Source organism: Accipiter gentilis, chromosome 29 (assembly GCF_929443795.1).
Source record: "Accipiter gentilis chromosome 29, bAccGen1.1, whole genome shotgun sequence".
In the NCBI taxonomy this organism is placed as follows: domain Eukaryota; kingdom Metazoa; phylum Chordata; class Aves; order Accipitriformes; family Accipitridae; genus Astur; species Astur gentilis.
This window is the reverse complement of record NC_064908.1, coordinates 16,735,398-16,757,673: the sequence shown is the minus strand read 5'-3', so window position 1 is coordinate 16,757,673 and position 22,276 is coordinate 16,735,398. Positions and strand designations below refer to the sequence as shown.

Here is a 22,276-nt window from a genome sequence, read left to right as displayed (position 1 = left end):
CCACGTCTGCCTGCGTATTGCATTGTGGGTCCCCTCCTCCAGCAGGCAGGGCTTTGATGTCACTCTCATTAAAAGGCTGGTGGGCAGAGCCCGTCGTGTACATATTCATAAGCAGCCGCGCAGGCATGCACTCCATCCACGCCAGGGTCTGGGGTGCGCAGGAGCTCGGGGTCCCGCTTCCCCTGGCTGACAAGTAGATGCCGTTATCCAGGCAGCCAGTGCGTGCTCGGAAGAAAGGGAAACATGAATTTTCTGCATAACGTGAATTACAAAGTTCTGCCCTCGAGATAAGAGGGAAACACTCCCCTTAATCTGAATGGAATCAGGTTGTCTCCCTAGAAAATGGGAGCAGAAGCAGAACTTTGCACGTCAGAGATGTCTCAGTTGGCAACCTGTTGGTATCCAACCAAATGGTACAGGGAAACAGCCTTAATTCTCTTAAATTATAAAGACAGCTGCATTTTTTGCAAATTAACATGGAGCATACAGTCCGTAACCAGAGCCCATCTCCGCAGACCAGGGAGTCTGCATTGTTGATCTGGAACAATAAATAGCAGTGAGACTTGGGATCCAGAGCACAGTGGGAAGATAGATCCCATCTGCTAAAAGGTTACAAAAAAGGATTATGAAAAGGATGTCTTTTCATTAACATCTCCTGTTAGACAGGAAATGAAGGCCCAGTGCCTGCATCACCCACGCACTGCAGCGGGATAGCTGATATATCCAGCTCCTCAAGGATCTCGCTTCAAGAATCTACTTTCTACCTCTTCCAGGAATGGAACGTAAATCTGGAGACTGGCAAGCAAAAACCTTCAGGCTTAACCAGCAAAAAACAACTAATAAGAAGACAGAAGAAAATAAGATTTTGCGGTTGTAAAAAGATGTCAGAGAATTCAACCGAAAGAAAGCCGAAGCACGGTTAAAACTGCCCAGGCAGAACCATTTATTGCATCCAGCGTGAAGAGCAAGGGCAGATGTGTCCAGCCAGGCTCCAGGTGCAGAAAAGACCCCTTAAGCTATAACTTGTGATTTTGAGGAGGATGACAGATTTGGACTAAAGCATGGTCCAATGTTCAAGGTATTAAATGTTCAAGATATTAAATAAAAACAACCTAAAAAATGTATTTAAATCAAACTTGAGTGAATAATTGTCACTGCTCTAAAATACCTCTTCCTGCTATGACTTGCATCATGCAGTCTCAACAATCTCTCATTGCACAGTTCCTGTGAGAAGAAGATACAAGCAGATTAGTAGCACAGCTACCATTCTTATCTGACTAAATATGTCTCAGCAACAAACCCGTCATTAAGAGACAGAATTCTTTTATTTTCCCATAGAAAAGAAGAACTGGTATCACTGTCAGAAATATAATAGTAGAACCACAGAAAGGGTGGCTGGGGAGGGACCTCTGGATGTCATTTAGTCCTCCCATACAAAGCCAACTGTCACCAGGGCTTGACCAGGTCAGCAGTGTCTTGGTATAGCCAACTCCTGAAAACATTCAAGCTTTCCGGGTGACCTGTTCTAGTGTTGCACTACCCTCCTGGGCAAAGAAACTGTCTTGCCCTCACATGTCTCTAGTCTTCTTGGGCTAACAGTTCGTCCTCATGCACATCTTTACCTTTTTTATAACATTGCAGAATTTCAATGGGCAGTTTTAAGGGGCATTTTAAGTGCAGGAGAGTGAACTTAATGGCTAAACCATAATCATAGCTACTTGTAGCATACAGAGGTTTATAATGGGACACTGAGCCACTGAGAAATTAAATGACTATCCTAAAAGGTCACAGTGTACTACAGAAGCAGAACCCTGAGCCTTCAAGTGTCCAAGTCACTAACTGCAGACATGTAAACTGCATTAATACCAATCAACACAGACAGAAAATCTGCATGAGGACTATTTCTAAATATTTGGTAGTTATATGTCTTTTGCATAACCTTTATAACTATTAACTGAGAACCCAAAGGAGTCGGTAGATATTATTGTTCTTACTCAATAGATAGGGAAGCAGTGGCAAAAAGATTAAATGACTCGTGTGACCTCAAGCAGTGAACAGGCAGCAGTGACTAACTGGACCACAGCCCTTCTCAGTGCAGTGGCCCTCGCCCCTTTTATTTGGGCCCAATAGCACGATATTCAGCCCAGAAACTGGCTCGGTGATCCTTAGCATTTTCATGAAATTCAATTTCAGCTTGGCTTCCTGTTGATTGCCAGAAGAATTGTTGTTTCCCATGGAACACCATCGTCTTCATGGTGCTTACATCACGGACCTGCGTAAATAAAGACCAAACCATTATATCATAGCAGCCTACAAGTGAAGTACCCACAAAATACTGGGGACTTGTGAATTGGTCACTCAGGGGGAAAAGCTTCCCTACACGAAGGTTAGAAGAAATACAGTAGACATCAGTAGCGCTCATTCACATCTGTTTACATAAGAGATCAGAGTCTGACCCTCTAGAATTTGTGGTTGAACTTTGCATCTGGATGGAAATGTCTAATGAGATGAGTCCGTTCCCATCCAAATCATCCCCTTCAGGCTTCTGACTCACCAGGATGTAATTAAAATGCGTTTGGTTGCTCTCATTGCCCAGGTCAATATATAGGGCACGGATAGCTATGCGATGCCGAGGAGCCACATTGATGAAGGTCCGACACACTACTTCTTGCCTTTGATCAGCCAATTGCACAGGATTCACTATTTCACCTTGGGGACCAAACAGCTGCTTGTCACAGTCTGAGAGAGGGAAAGGGAGCAGAAAAGAAAATGATTTAGAGAAGTGTCCAGCACCTCCAAGAAAGAAATCATTTAAATTAAATACAGGCAGAAAAGTTTCTCTAAGGATTTTCATCTGGAAACCTCCTAACATCAGCAAACACCTGCAGGAGGCTTGCCTTTAAAACAGAGGGGTAGTCCACAAATAGTATTAATTCCAACACTCCTCAAGAAGGGGCTTATTAGCTGCTAAAAATGAAGCAAGGTTTCCATAGATTTCCATAGGCAACCATGATCTGTAGAACTCTGTGGGCCTTGTCATGGGTGCCTCAATCTAAAGCAATAGCAAAGCTTTCAGTAAGGTACCTTGGTAATATTTTTTAGTTGCAGTTCTGCTGTTGTACTGAAGAATGACCCCATTTCCTGGCAGCAAAACACGCTGTTTCACAATCAGTGTATTCGTTCTGGAATTTATCAGTGACAAAGGGAGCTTCCTGCAGCCTGTCCGCCACATCATTCGCCCAGAAAACAGCATTACCTCACCTGGAATGGATGAGCAACAGGGACCAGAAACACTTTTACTTTAAGTAAAAGGCTGCAACCTATCTTATACAGGTCTGGAATCAAGTAATTTCTGCATCTTGTTCCTATCTTATCAAAATCTGTTATGAAAACAGTCCAGTTAACTAATCTAACTGTACTGATTCCAACAACAGGGTGTATTACAGAAAGAGTTTTTAACAGGCCAAAGCAAGCAGCTTCTTTAACCCCATAAACTCCTTTCATCTCATATCTATCAACAAAACAGGTAAGAAACTATTATGCAGTGGGAGGAAAGGCATCAACTTCATTTAGTCCCATCTGGCAAAGACTTGGTGGGACAGAAAAAATGGTAAAATGGTTTCAGAGATTACACAGCCTCCAAGGTAGCAAGAACCATTCAGGGCACCAAAAGCACGTGGGCAAATGAGATGCAGATTTCCCAAAGGGCCAGGATAGTCCCCAGCACACCCTGGGCAGTACCTGCACTGCAGTTGAGGGAGCTCTCCAGGACGCTGACTATTATCTCCTCCCCGAGAGGACGTCCGATGGCCACAGTGCAGTCACTGCTCTCTACACCCATCATGTTGATGACCCCGGTGGCATTAAGAAAGAGCTTTCCACAGACACCTGTACAGCAGAGACAGATGAGAAAAACATCCAGAAGGAACTACCGCTGCTGCAAAACATCCCCCATTCCCTTCGTGGCACTATGAACAGACAAGTGCCAACAGTGTGCCCACCTTGGGTGGAGCACAGGAAGAGTCAGCTGCTGCCTCAAGGAGTCCCAAGTCAGAAGAGCTTTGGGAAGCCCAGGAAAGGGAGTCATTGTTCCTAGCTCAGATAACACGGACAGCTCAAGGCATGCTGGAAGGAACAGCATGTTGTCCATCCTAACCAGGAGTATTCCCTTCCCATGCTCCTGTCCCTGTACGGCAGTAGGGTCACCGCAAGCCAGCTGCATGCAGTAAGCACCTATCTCTACCTTTTGGTAGTGCCCTCCTCACCTCCACTGGTCTTTGTCTGTTCCCAAGGCACAGCTGGCACAGCAGGAGGAGGAAGATCCAGGTCCTTGTAACTCCCCTCTTTGGAAGTTGCGGCTGTCGTCAGCACGGCTGGTGTCACTGTCTGTAGTTCTGCTCCGTGGGACCTGGTCCCCACCGCCTGCTCAGGACAGGGCCCTGCGGAGCAGCCACGTACCACAATGGCCTTGGGGAAGTGCCTGCAGAAGATGGGGTTCACGTGCTTACGGGTTAGCGGGTTGAGACAGAAATCCTGCCGTGTCTGAATGCCATTCCCACACGAAGTTGAACACTGCAGAGGAAGAAACCCACAGGCTTTTATGCACGTGTTTCAGTTGGTATTTAGAAATAAACACATTTATTGGCTCAGGCATGATCTGGAAGGCTGATCTTTTGTTCACTGATGCTGTTCTGTCACTTGCCCTTTCAGTGCTCTAGTTTCATCAGCTATAAGATGGCTGACCTCGCAGGGGATCTTCCAAACTATATCTTTCAGTTGCAGAACAACTTCCTAAAAAATCTGAAAAGATCTGCATTCCAGAAGAAAACATGCCAAGGACCATTTTTAAACTGCAGCCAAAACCTTAGCTGAGAAAGGTGGGAAGCAGACCTATGGCTGCTAAACACAGGGCAGTGGAAAGGATGGAAAACATCCCTAGAAACACTTTAGCATTTCTGTGGGAAGTAAATATACAAGGCAGAAGTGGTATTTCTCCCCTCTATGCTTTAGGGAAGTGAATGGCTATAAAACCGCTGCAAATAGACGCCAAGTGCTGCATCTGAACCGGAGCAAATACCTCTGTCCACTCACTGAAGCTCCATTCATAAGAGCACATTCGGATGACACAGGGGACGCTGGTAAGGGGCTTCTCTGCCACAGGACACAAACGCTCCTCCAGCAAAATCTCCTTGCCTTGGTGAATCTGCACACAGGTGACCAGCTGAACAGCTAAGCCGAGCCCACAACTGGAGGAACAGGGGCCAGCTGGAGTTACCTTCCATCTGACAGAGGACATGGAGAAGAAAAATTCAGTTCGTGATGAATCCCCACCCTGTACTATCTCTCACTGTAGAAGATGCACTGCAACTCCCTCATGCTTCCCCCTTCTGCTCCTCAGCAACTTTCTTCATCCCTTCGCCTCACACACTTTGCCTATGGTACTTAGAAGGCAGCCTTTGAAACAAGGCTAGGCAGCCTGGAGCAGGTTTAGAATTGGACCCAAACAAAGGGCATTCACATTTTGCAAGAAGCCCACACGCTCAAAATATACATTGAATCTTACTCTGTGTCCATTACAGTCTTCCCCAGGGTGATGTACACAGTCTTAACTGCAAAAACAATCTTATCTCCTTCCGAAAGGCACGCCGCTCTGAACAGTCAGATCAGAAACTGACCCAGGGCATTTCATCCTGGGAGCGGCATCCTGTAGTACTCAAATAAAGTTCAGATGCCAGTGGCTTTCCAGTCCCACAGCAAATAGGGTAGGGCAAGCTCTGCCCTATTTATCAACCCTGAGCCACATCCTAGATCACACCATACATGTTCACAAACAACTGCTCTTCCCCAGTGCATGCTCTTGTGACCCACGCGGCCATTTTGATCTCGGAGGGCACAGCTCCAAACTACACAGCTCCTGCTCCCCTGGGCGAGGCAAACCATCACACTGGACACCTGCCACAATCTCTTCTGCCTTCTCCCTGGCCTCCCTTGTGCAGGAGAGGACCTTGTGCATCACACCTCCTCCACAGCTTACACTGCATGAGCCCATTTTGTAATGCCACCTGGGAATAATGCAGCCATCAGTGAGAACCTCCAGCTGTCACCTGTCTTCACTGGATTTTAAATCCAACCAGTCCATGGAAGTACAACTGGAATTCTGTTAATGCGCTCATACACACTGGCTCATGTTTGAGAGATCAGCAGTCAGGCCATTGAGTGCGCTCTGCAATACCATAAATCCTAAGGCAAGTGCAATCAATTTCCTTCGGTTCTCAGAGCAGCTATTCCAGATTCTTAGAGCATTTAATTCTAGCTACTTTCCTTGATGCTATGTGGAAACAGTACAGCTGGCAAATATGTCATCACCTTTTGCAGTTACAGATTTGTTCCTACTTCCCCAGGGTAATAAGGGATCAAGAGGTTTTCAGTTTTTCCCTGGACTCAAACTCCAAAGACTTCACTTAGTTCTGCCTGAGAATATACCAGCCCAGGAAAGACTCTCGGTTAGTTTGCTGAGTATGGATCAGTGCTACTGTTTTTGCAGCTGGCTGTGCTTTCAAACCAGAGGGCAGAGGAAGATAACATCCTCGGAGTAGCTTGACCCTTACTTTACCATGTCCCTGGAGACAGAGAAAGGAAAGACCTCTCACTGGCTTGTTTTCTCCTGCTAACTGCTTTACCTTGGTGGGCAGGGACCGAGATCGCAGACTTCCATCCTGCTCTCTGGCTTTGGCACTGGATGACAGTTTTCTTCTTGGGTTTCTTCTTTGGTGTCAAAAGCCACACATACATACTGTAGCTGAGTCTTACCTAGAAAGGAGTGATCTTACTGCATGGCATGCATACAAGGGTTGAAAATAAGCCAAGCAGTGTCAGTCGCATCTGTGTGTACAGAAGAAGCAAACTCTGCCCAAGCCCCAGGCACTCTTACTGCATTCATCCCCGCCAACGCTGAAGCACAGCAGCAGCCAGCCAGGCCTCTAAAGTATTCCCTGAGCCAGGCCCCCTTGCCTCTTCAGGCTTAACAAAAACTGTGACCACAGCTACACATGCACTTAGAACTGTAGAGGGGAAAACACCAGGTCCCTGAGGTTCCTAGGCACTAAGCTCACACCTACAGCCAAGTAACATTTCCCTGCAGCACTAAAAGATCTCACCTCTACCACAGGAGACGGAACACTCTCCAGCTAGAGGGCTCCAGACATACACGGTCCGATTTTCCAGCTGGATATGCCCAAGTGACTCCAAAGTCTGAAGTAAGCGTGAATCTTCCTCCTCAGAACAGAGCAAAAAGACCCAGACTGACATTGGCACCTGTTTTCCACACTGGTCCCGATCTAATGAAGCTGGGGGATACCTCCAGATCGAGCCTACAACATATTTGCTGTCCCTGAAGAAAGAGGCACATTTAAGCACCTTCTCCATTTTTGCAGAACTTCTAAGTACCAGGAATAGCTAAGGACATCCAACAGCCAAAACCCCTCCTAATTCACACTACCTGAAGAGAGCTACCTGAGACTGGAGATGCCTAAAGAAGTATCTTCCCCATCTGTAAATGTAAACCTGGCAGTGGCTCCCCAGTACAGATTTGGACCACTGGATCCTGTGCTGAGAAGCCCTCTTCCCTGATAGCAATCCTCCCTACCACGTCAGAACCTCTCTGTTTGCCAGTGACGTATTTCCTAGTGGACCTGGGGTTATTTCTGTTTCTGGTTTTGTTGGACTCTGTGAGGAGAAATGAAGAAAAAACATAGTCAACAGCTGCCCTAAACAAACCACCACTATGAATTGATGAATCCAGCAGCATAAATTAAGAGGGACACAGCTGTCTGAAGTGACAGGATGAACCTTTAACTGAGCAGACATCCTTGGTGCAAATTGCCCACCTAGACTCCAGTAGTAAGGTGGTGGTTCTTAATTGGTATCCTCCTGTGGATCACAAGTGCAAAGCTCCCAGTGAGACTCCTGAAAAAGCCAAGCCAGTAAACTCACTTTGTCCCAGCCTAATGGGCAGACATTAACCACACACGGCACAATGGAGAGGGGTTTTTCTTCTTCTGGGCACAAGCTGTCATCCACAACAGTCTCCAATCCATCACGAAACTGAACACAGGTCAGATTCTGCTGGGCAACTCCAGTTCCACAGACAGCAGAGCATTCATCTCTCTGAGACATCTTCCACCTAAACAGGAAGTACATGTATCACCCTATTTCTCATCTGGATCATGGAGGTTTATTTCTCACACCACTGACTACAGAAATGGGTCCTACAGAATATTCAGCTTCTCTATCTCAAGAGCCTTGTCTGGATGTGATTGAGAGAACAACTGCTGGAAATTAAGTCCTTGCACTGACAGCTCTCTAGGAGTAAAAGCACCTAAGCTAAAGACCTATAGTTCACAGTGTAATCACTTTTTATTAAACACTAAAATGTCTATGAGATCAATGTCTGGGCAGGCTTGGCTCTTGGTCCTCTTTCCAGTCTAATTAACACAAAGGTCTCCTCCAGAGTAAGACCAAATCTTTGTTGGCACAATCTTGGAAAGGATGTGAGCAGACATCTTCTGGCCATACCCTCGAAGTATTTTCATTTAGTAGACTAATGTAAAATATTGGAAGGACTATCTCCCTTTCATTCATTTGACATCTCAATCACCTCATAGGACCAGGAAAGACAACATGGTTTGGGATCCACTACGCCATTATAATTAGGAAGAAACTACCTCATACCTCTCCTTTTTTTTCACCTTGCACAATGCAAATGAGACTTCAGAGACTGGGTTAGCTGGCAGAGAAAGGACAAGTGAAGCAAGAATTCAGCTGAGCTTCCAGGAACACCAACCTGTACAGGCATGGCTCCATGACACAGGGCTTGTGCTCTGAAAGGGGCTGTGGTAGCTCCAGACACCACTGATCCTCTGTTATTTCATTCTTTGTCTGGTCAAAGCACACATGATGCACTGGTCGCGTCCCTGGGATACAAAAAGAAAAGGAAAGGAAGTTATAAAACAAAGTGAACAGTTCACCTCTAGTATGCTAGGAAGATGCAGTAATTCCACTTTACTCAAATCATCTGTGTAGGAAAATGGCATATTTGGGAATACAGACCTTCTATAAACACACAAACCCCTTCTTTCTGATATAAATTTTTCCTCAAGAGTTTTAAAGTGACTTTCCAAGATGAACACCCCAGAAGATGAGAAGTTTGATGGATAATCCACTGCCAAAATGGAAAGATTGCTCTAAACTGGTCGTTTGCAAGAACAAGGATATCAATCATAATTTGGTCCAAATTACTTTTAATGATCTTGATGTCTGACTGATGAGGGACGGGTTGCTGAAAATAAGCTTTAGCAATCAGCCATTTTTAAATGACATTCTGTAGAACTAATCATGTAATATCATCACGCTGCTTTTGTACCCAGACAGCACTGTGCCAGTGGACTCAAAGTGATCATCAATATCCAAAACTAGACTAGAGGTACTGGGAGAGAAACTGCAGACTTGCAGTGCCTGTGGCATGCAAGAAATAAAATATTGATAAACTACAGCTATAAACAAGATTTTTAACAATTCTGAACCTAACAGGTAAAGCGGGTGAAAATCCAAAGTCAAAAAACTTACAAGCAAAGCTGTAAAGAGTCTCCTTTGCAGTGAATGAGCTACCCACAAAGAGAGACAGGCATTCCTGAATATTAAAGAGCATGACCCTGAGAAGCAAATGTCAAGAATCAATCAGCAATGTTATCTTTTTACTACCTTCCTTGTTTTCAAATAATGTCTATTGGTAAGGAGGGCCTGAGCATCACTTTCAGCTCTCAAGATGCAATTTCAGCTCGGATTCTCAACTTTCCGTTATTTTAAGTCCCAGCTTTCTCATGTTTTTTGTTTGTGACTGCATTAGCTGGGAGGCCCCAGAGCATTTTGAGTTCTTTACTTCAGAGTTTCAGCAATCAGTTCACCTGGGGAATCTGCTGGAGAAAACCTCTCCAGAGATAACTAGTCCTATAGAGTGACTTTCACAAGTATTCATTAATGCATTTTTCTAAATTCTTGTCATAAAAGTCTTGAGAGCTTTGCCAGTGTCATCTGTATTATCTGGTAAACAAGATGTCAGACCGTCTACCAGAGTGATCTGTTACAATCTGCATTATGATTTCTTCAGGGAGACAGAAAGGATTAGCCATGGCACAGGAATAGAATTCTAAGAAGGAAGTTTCATAATGAGCTCTGAGGCTTTGGTTAGACACTAGATACCACTTTGGTCTCAGACTTTTGATGTTTAGCCAACTTCAAATTACAGTCTTCAATAACTTTGAAAAATCTGAGAAAATTATTTAGTCTTAAAACCAAAAGTTCAGTTAAAACCTATTTAAAAATCCTCTTCAGGATCAAACGTTTTCACTATCATTTTATGTTTCAGCTCATTTGCTGATTTGCTAATTTAATTCAAAAGCTGTACCACTCTTTTCTTTTGTCCAGTTTAATACTGGCAACTGCAGCTCACTTTCAGCAATTTGCTTTTAAATTCAGCTCAGTTGTTTAGTAAGTTCTAATCAAGTATCTATCACTGATGTCACATGTCTTTCAGTCAGCCCAGGAGAGCCCATGGAGTAAAGATCTGGGTGACTACCAGCTAGCCAAACTAGAATTCTGCCCAGATCTCCATAAAGATTGAGTACTGCTGCCTCACCTTCCCCACAGGTCACTGAACATGGCCCCTGCTGAGGAATCCACATATACGTCAGATTCTCTTTGGGGACAAAGTAGCTGAAGGTGATGTCTGGGTTGCTGGCATTGCCATATTCTTCTGCATATCTCCGATAGACCTGGTGAAGGAAAAAGTTGTGGTCAATGCAGAAATCAACTCAGACTCATTTCTTAGGATGGAGGTAAGAGAAGCTAGTCCCCCTTTCTTCCACCCAGTCCTAAGCCTCAATGCTATGACTCTCAATTCCTGCCAGATGCAGTCAGAGTACTCACCCTGTGAATTCTGTGCACAGGGCACTGAAAAAAGATTAAGCCAAGGAAAACGTTTAACTCAGTATGCTTTTCACCACACAACTATTCCCCAGGCCTGCAGAAAGCCTGCAGGCAGCCAACCCTCAACCTTTCCCAAGAAGAGCAACACCATCGCTCTTAGTGAACACCATCTCCACAGGCCTTGGACACGAAGCCTACTACACCTGGATTCTGCATGGCAGCAGAGCTACACAAACTCAGCCGGGCCAGTTCTGACTGGCTCCTTTCCAACTCTGCTATTTTAATTTACCTGTATTTCAATTTCTTCTTGTGTTGGCCCATCCACACGGACTTCCTCCAGGCTTGGCAGGTTGTCCTTGGTGAGAAACACTTTGTATTTGATTTGGCTGTCCTCCAGAACTGACGGATAGGTGACATTCAGTGAGATTTTTCCTTTTCCAGCAACCACATATTCTCCTTTAACCTTCACAGCTAGAGAGGCAAAAGTAGCAGTGAGGTTAAGAGATATGATGTGGTCCCCTGGTGCTGGCAGCTACAGACTGCCCACTTGCTAGAAACCAGTTTAATCTAAACCAGGCATCCCAAAGAACATGGTTTCTACCACTTCCCACTGGACAACATCCCACAAACAAATTGCATCATCAAGAACTTTCCTCCCAGATTCCATTTTCTTGTTTTTACAAGCTTGTTTTAGCCCTGCCTGTAGTTCCTCCTCTCCCTTTCTTTCAACTCACCCAAATGCGTGAAGAGTGGTCTCTGATTGGTAACATGGACCAAGGTGCTGTTATAAGGCAGGGACAGAAATGTAATGTACTCTGGAAGGATGGAAAGAAAGAAGACACGGTCACCTTCCGTTGCTGTACCTCTGTTGAAAAAGCTGGGGATTACAGATCAACTCCTCTTCATCTTACTAGCACACTATCCATTGGAGGACAAGCCTTACAGGCAGCAACAAAGCTTAATTGCAGACAGGGGTTATATAGCTAATATATATAAAAAAAAAAAAGATACAACAGTGATGGCCAGCAGGCTAAATTCACACTAACCTTAGCTCTATCAGCTTGGCTTGAACATAGTGATGGTGAATACAGCAAACAAAGCAGAAATGAATTCTGTGTCCTGCTCTCACCTCTCTTTTGTTCTTTTTATCTTCTCTACTAATATCTACATGTGATAGTGCAAGAGCCAGAGCAGTTGCTAAATGGATGTTTAACATCTCAGGAAGCATCTAACACAGCCGCCAGCTCCCAGTAATTTGCTGGACTTCCCAAATGGCTACATTTCTGATCCACGTCCGGAGAAGAACTATGACCAAAAAAGTCACTCTGCCTACACAACAGCATACAAACAGTACCATAATGTTGAGTCTGTGCGTGAGGACTACACACCTTTAGCTTTTCCTTCTCTGTAAGATCCACTCACTTCGGTGCAAGTGGTATTATCACCCCCACAGACCTTGCAAGAGTCCATTATCTTCTGGGAGTCCATCTGGCCATCACACCCGAATGCCTGAGCAAAGGGGAGAGTCTGTCAAGACTTGCCTATTCTGAGAACAAGTGAATGAAAGCAACATTGCCTAAATTCCTGAAACTGCCTTTTTCATTTGTAATTTGAATTTAAGACGACAAGGTAGACAAAGATGCATTTGTACCTAGATCTACCACTGTACGGCACTATGGAAAGCCAGGGATTGGAAAGCCTTAGCTGAGAGCACAAGTTGCATTAGTTGTGTGACATTTTCTTTCCCATAAGCAGCAGCCCAGAAAGATTTCTCCTGTGACCTAAAACAAAGGCTCTGCACTCCTTCTCTTCTATGAATTCTTTCTGGAGGGGGGAAGGGAAAAAAAAAAAAAAAAGCCCAGGAGAACAGTAAACATGAATGGCAGGTTCTAAAGGAATCTTTAGCTCCCCAGACCCAAACCTAGCTCACATCCTTCAGCCTGGCCTTCAATCCCATAGAGCTCAGAAAAGAGATTCTATCCTTATTCCCACGAACAAGACTAATTTACACAAAGCTACAGAAGGATCTCAGCAGGCTTAGCAGCAAAACATGTGCAACTGCTGAATTTATGCTACAGGCACTGATCCCAGGTTTTGGATGCTGCCATAACATCCATACTTATCACTGTCGCCAACAGAATAGCCGCAATCAGACTAGCTTAAGCCTACACCCTCTGCTGTTCATTACGTGGAAATGCATTACAAAACATTGTGAATACGAGGATAATGAGAAAAACATAAAATTTTCAAAGTGTATTCTGGGAATGTAAAGAAACAACAGAAAACATACAACCGGGTCAGCATTGAGAAGTTACTAAAATGCAGACAGTGCGGGGGAGTTATATTCAAGTTCATCATGAAAGAATGCCTTTCTCAAGGCATTCCAGAAAAAAAAAAAACGTACTTCAGTTTTGATTAGCAATACTGCAACAATCAATTTGTCAACTTATGATTCCCAGGTTTTACTCCTTGTTTTGCCACTGACTTGGTATGTTCGAATCATGTAAACTTTTCTCCAACAGAGTCAGCGTTTTATAGGGCTATTTATACCATGCAAACTGAACAGCTAATGATGTCTCCTCAACTAATGCATAAACCAATTGCTTCTTGGATTAGGGATGAATAGCCTTATGTACTTACTGCATAATTAGCAGAATGTCTTTTCTAGAGGGCATTGGCATTGGATACACAGACAGAATAGTAGATTTGCTGGACTCCATCCAATAAGCTAAGAACAAAACTCTCTTCTTTTGAGAAGAGCTCGCTCTGTTGTTTGGGTCACGATGTTTTCTTCCCCCGCTCCTAGTAAACTGACTTGTTTGGAGCAGATTACGTGTCAGAGGTTCACCTGGATTCCCCAGTCACTTACTCTGCAGCTTCCCATTACACACAAACTGAAAGCCCCATGGCGCTCAGAGTCATCCTGCTCACATCTGGTTCCATCTACGAAACTGTCTTCACGGCTTACCATGAATTCGTTTCCAACAGCCCTGCACATGTGCTTGCATAGCATGTCCCCTGGAGGAGGCAGACAGAAGAAGAAAGGAGTTACTCTTTCAGAAAGGCACGTGGCTGACCATCAAGCAATGAGAAGTCAAAAGGATCTGACAGAAAGAGTATCCAGGTTTCACATGAAAACTAAAACAATCACTGAAACAGCCTTTTGACTTCAAAGTACAGACAGGTCCATGAGCACTCCCCTTCACAAAGAAACCACAGTTTCTCAGTCTCTACTTACCTTTGGCAAAGCCAACAGCAGAAGTCCAGGTATAAAAGGATGGCACTTCTACAGTGAGATACAGTGGCTTTAAATTTGTTGCTGCACATTGTTCAGTCATAAAGTCCTGCTGGGTCATCAAACAGGCCTACATCCCAGAGAGAATTGTATGGGTAATGAAAGGGAGTTACTGAGCACAGAATCCCAAGCAGCATTTTACCCACTAGCTAAAGGCAGAAAGCAGTGGCTGGTAAGTAAAACACCATAACAACTGCAAATGAAAAAAACCACTTTAAAGGGACGCTGCGGGATATGCAGAGAATTGTGTTTGGAAGCTGATATCTTTGTTATTTCAACAAAATAAATGGATAAGGAAAATAGGAACAATATAAGAATGTTCCTCTGAAGAAAACTATCATTAAGTGAGTCACTATTTTCTCAGCATCTGTCCTGCTATGAAGGCATAGAGAAAATGCTTCATTACATGTGAACAATTCTATCAAATAATACTGCTGTCTTCAGACACAGTGGAACAAATAGCTCTCCTGTTGTCAGACAGATGGAGGCTGTATGCCAGATCTTTAGTCCTCCTTCTCAGATCAACCAGCTGTGAGAAGTACAGTCCCAAACCAGCTCTCAAAGAGTTAAGCGGCATTAAAAAAAAAGCTCAGAAGATGTGATGAGCTCCACTACCTGAGTATTGCACATCTCCACTTGCACGCTGGCACCATGGCATTCCTGCCCCCCAAAAGCAGGCCTGGAAATAACAGGAGAACAACTCCTCAACAGAGGCAGGTTTGTCCCAAGCAAAGTGCAAGACTCAGACCCCACGGCTCTGAGTCAGACAAGAGGCACTGCAAACTTCCTGGCTCCCCACCTCTTACCTGGGATTGTTACAGAACCGCTGCCTTATCACAACTCCACCTCCACAGCTGCGGGAGCAGGAGGAGAAAGGGCTCCAGCCAGACCACTGCCCATGGACTACAGCCATGGGGTTCAGTTCTTCCAGAGAGCTGCACTGTCCCTTGGAGCACCACTAAGACCAAGAACACACAAATATGGCAGCAGCACCACAGTGAACCCATCAGAGCTGGGATCTACAAGGGTGGCTCCCTGGCCGAGGAGCAGTGAGTGCCATGTACCCTCCAGCCACCAACAGTGTCTTGCTGTCTAATGAGCTCCGTAGCACCCACACCCACTCCTGATCATCAGATCAGCAGCCTCCTTACCTTATTGATTCCACACTCAGTACCATCCAAGAGGGGAACAAGAAGCCGAGTACAGCTGGATTTGTCTCCTGGTTGTACATGGCATGACAGAACTTCACATATGTCCTGGTGTGTCAAGAAAATCAGGGAGTTCGGGGAGTCACTTAGGCTCATCAACACAGCAGTCCCAAAAGTTGCTCCGTTTAAATGGTCCATGTCCCAGACGTTTGGTTTTCCCACAGCTACCCAACAATGCAAGCAAGTCCCTTCATTTCTCCTGCTCCTGGGCAAAAGTTGTGGGCATGTCAAAAGACCATCACTGCCAGCTGTAATGCTAGATGGTCAACTGAAGCAATTAAAGTTCCACCCACTTTAGGGCTTCCTCATTAACAAAACATGTCCAGATGGCAGCTATTAGCTATGCTGCATTTCTCAGACACAGGGACTTGAGCAATGGTGGGGAAGCTGAAGGAATCCAATGAACAAGAGCTCCCTAAGACAGGACCCTGAGTAGGCGTACCCAGCACTAGCACCGCCAGGCCCATTTGGACAGAAGGCTGTGCATACTGTGCAAACCTTAAAGGAGACTTATGTGGACGAAGGAGGTGATGGAGAGAAGGGAAACATTTTAAAAGCCTTTGAAGGTTTGTTCTTTGCCAAGAAATCTGTGGCAGGAAAGCACCTTCCATCCCTTTATAATAAAAATGTCCCCAGCTCCCTTTTGCTGAATCTTGGCTCCAGAACATTTCCCTGCTGCCCCTAGCAAGGGAGACAAACTTTCTACCTACAACATTGCTGTCAGCAAAGGTGCATGCTGTGGCAACACTCCCAAAGGCTATTTTACATTGCTCATCTGCTCCATAGTACAAGCCAGGCTTCCATCCAGGGATGCTGCTGTCCATGTCCGGCAGGTCATTTAAGCAGTTTGTTTGGCCTGTGCTGATAGAGACATAAGAAATATCACTTTCCCAGCTGTGGGCAGTAAGGACAATGACATGTTTGCAAACTTCTGCTGAGTTTCATTCTGGGAGTTGGCTGCTGCTTTCCCAGACAACACATGCTTACTGTGGGCTGTGATGGATTTAGCTGTAGCAGCTGCCTGGAGATGCTCACAGTTCCCTGCTGCTGAAGTTATAACAGAAACTCACGCCTGTTTCTCACCCAGCCAGCTCACAGCCCACAATGCTTGTTTAAACCTAGATGCTCTGACATTTTAAACAAAATTTCCAGGCTGAGCTAGTGTCTGAGAAGTCCAACGCACTCCAAGCATGTTAGTCACTAACCAAAGTAATTTCCAGCTACTTGAAACAAAAACTGGGGTTTAACTTCAGCAGCAGACACAAGTGGTAAGAAATAAACAAACCCCAAGAGTTTCACAGTTCCTCATTTTCCAGGCATGTCCGATTTTATTCCTTCTCTTTCCCTGCCCTCTCCTAAGCTCCCAGCACAGGGAAACACTCCCACATGGGCACACAGAACTCGACCATTCCCATACCTGACAAAGGCCAGGAACTCTTCTCGGCTACACTGTGACCAGGTGAGGTCGATGCTGTTGTGGTTTCCTGCTGAACCCATGATGTAACCGCTGCTGCTGCACTGATTCCCCTCACCATCATGGGGGATTCCAAGACTGTAACAGAAGAAGCACAGTGCCCTGAGGGGAAGAAACCCAGCAGCTGGGTTCCCTCAGAGCCTCTCTTCTCTAAGCAAGGGCTGAGCTCCCTCTGCAGCCTTTCCTTCTACTGTTGTCACAAAGGTTTTCTCTCCTCTTTGCAGCTTCTAATTGTCACAGAGCGTGCAGGAATACAAGAAATGCAAAGAACTCTTTCCAAAAGTTTTGAATAATCTATAGGACACCCCCTGTTATGCCAAGAGATCCTTTTCCTTCTTCTGAATCCTTGAAACTGGGCTATGCTTTTACCTGAATAAACCATACTGAGTTGATCTGGGGCTTTTCTACTGACCTGTGCCCAATCTCATGGGCTATGGTGACTCCCAGGTCAAAGCCAGTGTCCTGGGTAATAACACAGCTCCAGAAGGAGGAGCAGACTCCACCTAATTGAGTCACTCCACGTAGCTCCTTGTTCCCATCAGGTAACTCCAGGTCAAACCTAAAGTAAGGGAGACAGATACAGAGGAAAGAGCAAAGAACCACTGTAGCTAATAATGTCAGGTCTAGACATTCAGCTGAATTTATTGGCACCTTCCTGACCTAACTTTGCCAGCTACCTAACATTTTTTTTGACACATGGAGCTCCCTGGGGCAAGATGGTAGCAGTAGGGTCCCAGGAACGCCCACTGTTCAAAATTTGTGGTGATTCTACATTAAAAAATCCCCATGACACCAGACAAGCAGAATAGAATAAAATGACCTAATCCTATTTGCAAAAGACAGAGCAGTATCATCACCTCTTTGAAGAAAGAGCACCAGAACAAAGCCATTACACTCAAGAAAAGTTTGGCTTCGACAAACTTAGCCAAGACCATTTAGAGCAAGGAGCCTGAAAGTCAGACAAAAAACATCTGAGTCAGAGTAGCACTAGAAATCTTCCATAGAAAACACCAGCGGGTTTTCACTTCCAGTTACTGTTCGACTTTTCTGCCCACAAAAAGCTGCAGTGGGTTTGGCTGTGCTGCTCTGGAAGCATAAAATGTCTGCTCAAGTCTGGCTGGTCAGTGCTTGGGGAATATTCCAGTTCCTCCAGAAACTGAAGAAACAGCACCTCTCACTAACTGCATTACACTAAGGGCAGGAGAATCAACCCCAAACAGGAGAATAAATCCATTTCCAAAGATTCTGTGATGCCCAACTGCTGGAAGGCCCAGTGCAAATCCCTGTCACTGCACTAACAGCTAGATACCATCAGCCCTGTTTCCAGTCCCCTCCCAGGGCAGGGGAGTTTCAGTACCTGGTGACGTAGAGGACAATGTCAGCATGCTGGGGGTCAGAGTCATTCTGGGGGTTGACCTTCTTGCTCCACTCACAAACACTGATCAGCGAGGAGGTGATATTTGTGGTGATGTTTACCTCTGCCTAGAGTGAAGGCACATGTTTGCATGTTTCACACAGCTTTTAGCAACCCCTTGGACAACACTTGCACATAGTCCTCCCTGCTTACCTCTGGTTCTGTCAAAACAAGCATTTGCATAAGATGAACCCTGAAATGAACACCCAGTGAGGCATCTCTCAACAGCTCTGCCCCCTGTTAAAAGACAGAAAGGATTCAATACAGAAGGTACCTCAGTGACTCCCGCTAGCTGTTCCCACTAACAGCACTGCATTCACTACAAAGGTAACACACCTGGTAACCATAAGGGGCAACTATAAAATCACTGGGAAGTACAACATTAAAGTATGCACTACAAATGTAAATAGATCTGTCAACAGATGAGAACTGTTGTTAGACTTGTCAGATACTCTGAAGCAGACAGAAGAATCGGCATAGAAAACAGTTTAATAGGGTAGGAGAGTGAATGCTAAAGACTTTTTTTGCAATACACAGACACAGAAAATGCATTAAAAAATCTTAATAATAGCAAACGGAGACATTTAGAGAAATTCTGTAATGGAAATAAAATGTTAAAATGTAAGATTAATTCAGTAGATCTGGTTCAATCTCACTGAAAGTAACAGGGACTGGATCAAGGCTCTGGTGATAAAACTCTTGCTACTGTATCTGACTTACAACAATATTAGTAATGAAACAAAGAGCTACATTTTTTACATGGGTTTTAAGGCAACAACCCCAAAGCCTCTAACATCCGCTTTTACTCGTGCAGCTCCTTGTACAAGGGAAAGCTTGCCATGCAGTGCCAAGGGAAGCAGAGAGAAACACCCTGCACATAAACAGTGCTTTGTACCAGGAGCCAGTAACCACAAACACCTCTCAAAGTGCACTCACAGAGGTCCATCTGCCTATGACATAGTCTGTGACACTGTGAGCTCTCACACTGGGACAGCAATCCAAACAGAAAGCTACTCACAATGTTCAGGTTGGTGAGAATATATCGCTCTGTGTCCTCTTTGTGGTACAAGTAAACATCTGGACCTGCTACGACCATCAGCTCCAGATGTTTGACAGTTCCCTCAGCCCTCTTCTGCAGGCGAGAAAGAAACCGCCCTGCTGAACAGCAGAAAGGGACACAGGGAGTTTAAAATGCAAGACAACATAAAAGGTCCTACATATCCACTTGCTTTTCCTGAAAGACTAGAATAATCCAGCTGGAAGACCACTCCTCCAGTTGCTTGCTCAGGTTTCCCACTTCTGTCAGTTTCTTTCACCTGCCAGCATCCTTAATAACACACATATGCTATCAAAATAACAAATACCTGAATGAAAACACACTAGTTACACCTCAATGAGGTGAGAAACATATTCAAATATACTCATACATTTGTAGATACAAATTTTTCCTCTGAGCTCATGCAAGCAACTCCACTACCAAAAGACAGCTTTTCCAAGCAGAACAAGCAGGGCGTCCTCTCCATGCACATTACCTCTTGCTGTATTTGCCTCTCTTGCGGCACTTCTGAAAAGAATGTGGGGTCTGGAGAAGCCAAGGTCCTTCAGCAGGGCGACATCTTTGCTTCTGACAGGCCTGATATGAATCTTTTCCTCATTCGCAATGACGACTCCTTGCTAAAGGAGATGAAATTCCACCTCTGAGTTATTCCAAAGACATTTGCTATCAGTGAAGAACTGTGTGCCATATCCTTCCCATTTCTCCTTTGTAATGCTCAGATTTATTAAATGGATGATTCACACATGTTCGGCACATCAGGCTGCAAACCTACGAAGGCTGTAAAAGCTTGTAAAAATAAGTTCAGTGCATACTCACCAGCTGTCCTTCACAGTAAGTGACTCTACACTTAGCCCCGGGGGGTTGCAGTGGATTTCCACCTGCAAAGCAGTTGCCCGAGAATCGCTTCAGTAAGCTAAAGGAAGAGTTCACCACTTGATTGCTCAGAAAGGAAGATGAAAGGAGGGCATGGTCCTCTAGAAATTCAAAGGCATAGAGTTCTCCCCAGGCCTCAATGGAGCAATATTGAATACGACAGGACATCAGCCCAGTCTGTTCTTTACAAGGGCAAGTTGGCTCAGCAACAACAAACTCAGGTACTGAAAGAAATGAAACAAGACCAGAACAAGGGCAACAGTTATGAGAAACGACGATACATGGAAAACAAATGTAATGATCTATCTCCCTAGGAAAAAATACTCTCCAAATGACAACTGTGGCCTTTCAGGGTCATCGTGTCAACAATGAAAGAATTTCTATGCTTTCATGTATTCCAAAGTGAGGATAACCTGATTAGGAACAGACAACAGCTCTGAAACTGGCTCCTGATTTATCTGTGCTTTTGCTCTCTCAATAAGGAGAACAGTTCATTTAACAAAGGCTGAGACAGTCTTACTTCCTCCGATGTTAAATATTACAGAGTGAGAATTATCATAATCCAGACAGGGACACTAGGATGAGCACCAGGTGAACTCACAAGTAGACAACATCCGTGCTTTAAGGATTTGAGAATTTAAAAACGTATCTTTATTCTGAACTATCATCAATCCGGACCCAGAATACTAGTCTCTCCATGTTTATTTCAAAAAAATTATCAAGTGCATTTAAAGCTATTCTTAGTCTAAAGCTTCCCGCTTGGAAGACCTGGATCTGTTAACCTCATAGAAGAATACCAATACAGAGAATGAGGACCGCAGGAGAAATGTGCAAAAAGATTTATCATATCTCCTTCAGCAGATTTTAAATACTGACCCAGTTCTTCGACAGCTTTCTCAGTGAAACATAGGTCGCCTCACTGAGTAATGTGACTCGGAAATGCTAAACGCTTGTCAGATCAGGGTTCGTTAATAAGTGTTCTTAGCGTTATCGAACGCGCAGCATTAGAAATAAACTGACAGACGTGTTCCAAAATCAAGAAGGAAGGAGCCCTGCATACCATCAGACACTGAGCTGGTTCCAAAATAAGAGAAAACATCTTCCGCATCCAAAGCGCCGAGAAATTTCTGCAAGAAGAAGAATAGCTTTACATTTTTTTAAGAAAAACAAATGGATGCAAGACTATCGTTTAACTGAACTAACCTGGAGGGAACGCCAGCAAACAACAAGTACCGATGCCAAGTTCTCATGGCTTTATTTTGCACTAAGCATGGGCTGCACAACAGCCACCCAGAGGAAACAGCTTTATCTTCTCGATTAGTGAGGTTTGATGGATTTTGGCTTAGAACACGTTGTGTTGTCTCTTCCTTTTTTTTCCTAGAAATAAAAAAGTCTTCCTGGAAACCGCATTTTCTGGAGGTCAAACTCACCTCTTGGAAAGCCGGCGGCCAGCAGAACCCCAAGGGGAGCATCACGAGCGCCCGGATGGTCAAGCTGACGATCATGCTGGAGGAGTTGCAACCAGCGCTGCGGAGTCAGCTCCGGCCCAGGGGTGATTAATACGACGACGTTTGGCCCAAGGCATCACGTGGAACGGAAGGGAAGAGTGCAGGGTTTAAACAAACAGGGGAGCTGATCCTCTGCAGAGAGGGGCAGCCGGGAGGGGGGAACGGCCTGCAGCTCGAGGCTTTACTGGAACAGCTGGAGGGAGAGCGGTTTTTTGCGCAATGTTTGCGACTTTACCGCAGCCAAAAAGCGCGGCAATAACGAGCTCGGAGCCAGTCTTAGCGGCCAAACACACGCGGGGCGGTGGGGAAAAGGGGCTCCGTGCCGTTCAACCTCCGCCCTGACAGGCCTCACGCCTCCGCCGCGACACCGGCCTAAACCCACACCGGCCGCCGGGCCCTCACACCGGGGATAGGCCGCGGCCTCGCACACCCGGCGGGCCCCGCAGCCCGGAACCGAAGAGCGG

The 22,276-nt window shown here is 45.1% G+C and overlaps 1 protein-coding gene across 3 annotated transcripts; it reads right to left on the bottom strand.

Annotated features, from left to right (window-relative positions):
• Positions 1-973: 973 nt before the first annotated feature.
• On the bottom strand, positions 974-22,111 carry ADAMTS13 (ADAM metallopeptidase with thrombospondin type 1 motif 13). 3 transcript variants are annotated; one of them, XM_049831949.1, is made up of 29 exons: positions 21,735-22,111; positions 21,365-21,431; positions 20,248-20,528; positions 19,907-20,048; positions 19,393-19,529; positions 18,528-18,611; positions 18,318-18,442; positions 17,373-17,519; positions 16,904-17,038; positions 16,197-16,347; positions 15,430-15,534; positions 15,085-15,236; positions 14,894-14,957; positions 14,222-14,348; positions 13,853-14,001; positions 12,372-12,492; positions 11,718-11,798; positions 11,273-11,454; positions 10,694-10,829; positions 8,843-8,972; positions 7,993-8,182; positions 7,158-7,275; positions 6,681-6,810; positions 5,078-5,282; positions 4,266-4,572; positions 3,742-3,888; positions 3,085-3,261; positions 2,555-2,739; positions 974-2,272 (listed from the first exon to the last, which is right to left on the bottom strand). In XM_049831949.1, exons 1-29 carry the CDS (start codon positions 21,807-21,809, stop codon positions 2,114-2,116), a joined length of 4,209 nt encoding a protein of 1,402 aa, XP_049687906.1. In that variant the 5' UTR covers positions 21,810-22,111; the 3' UTR covers positions 974-2,113. The 3 variants fall into 3 exon arrangements, with proteins under 3 accessions (XP_049687906.1, XP_049687905.1, XP_049687907.1); XM_049831948.1 differs by having other exon boundaries at positions 19,393-19,532; positions 21,735-22,110; XM_049831950.1 differs by lacking the exon at positions 21,735-22,111 and adding an exon at positions 21,508-21,703 and having other exon boundaries at positions 19,393-19,532.
• Positions 22,112-22,276: the final 165 nt, after the last annotated feature.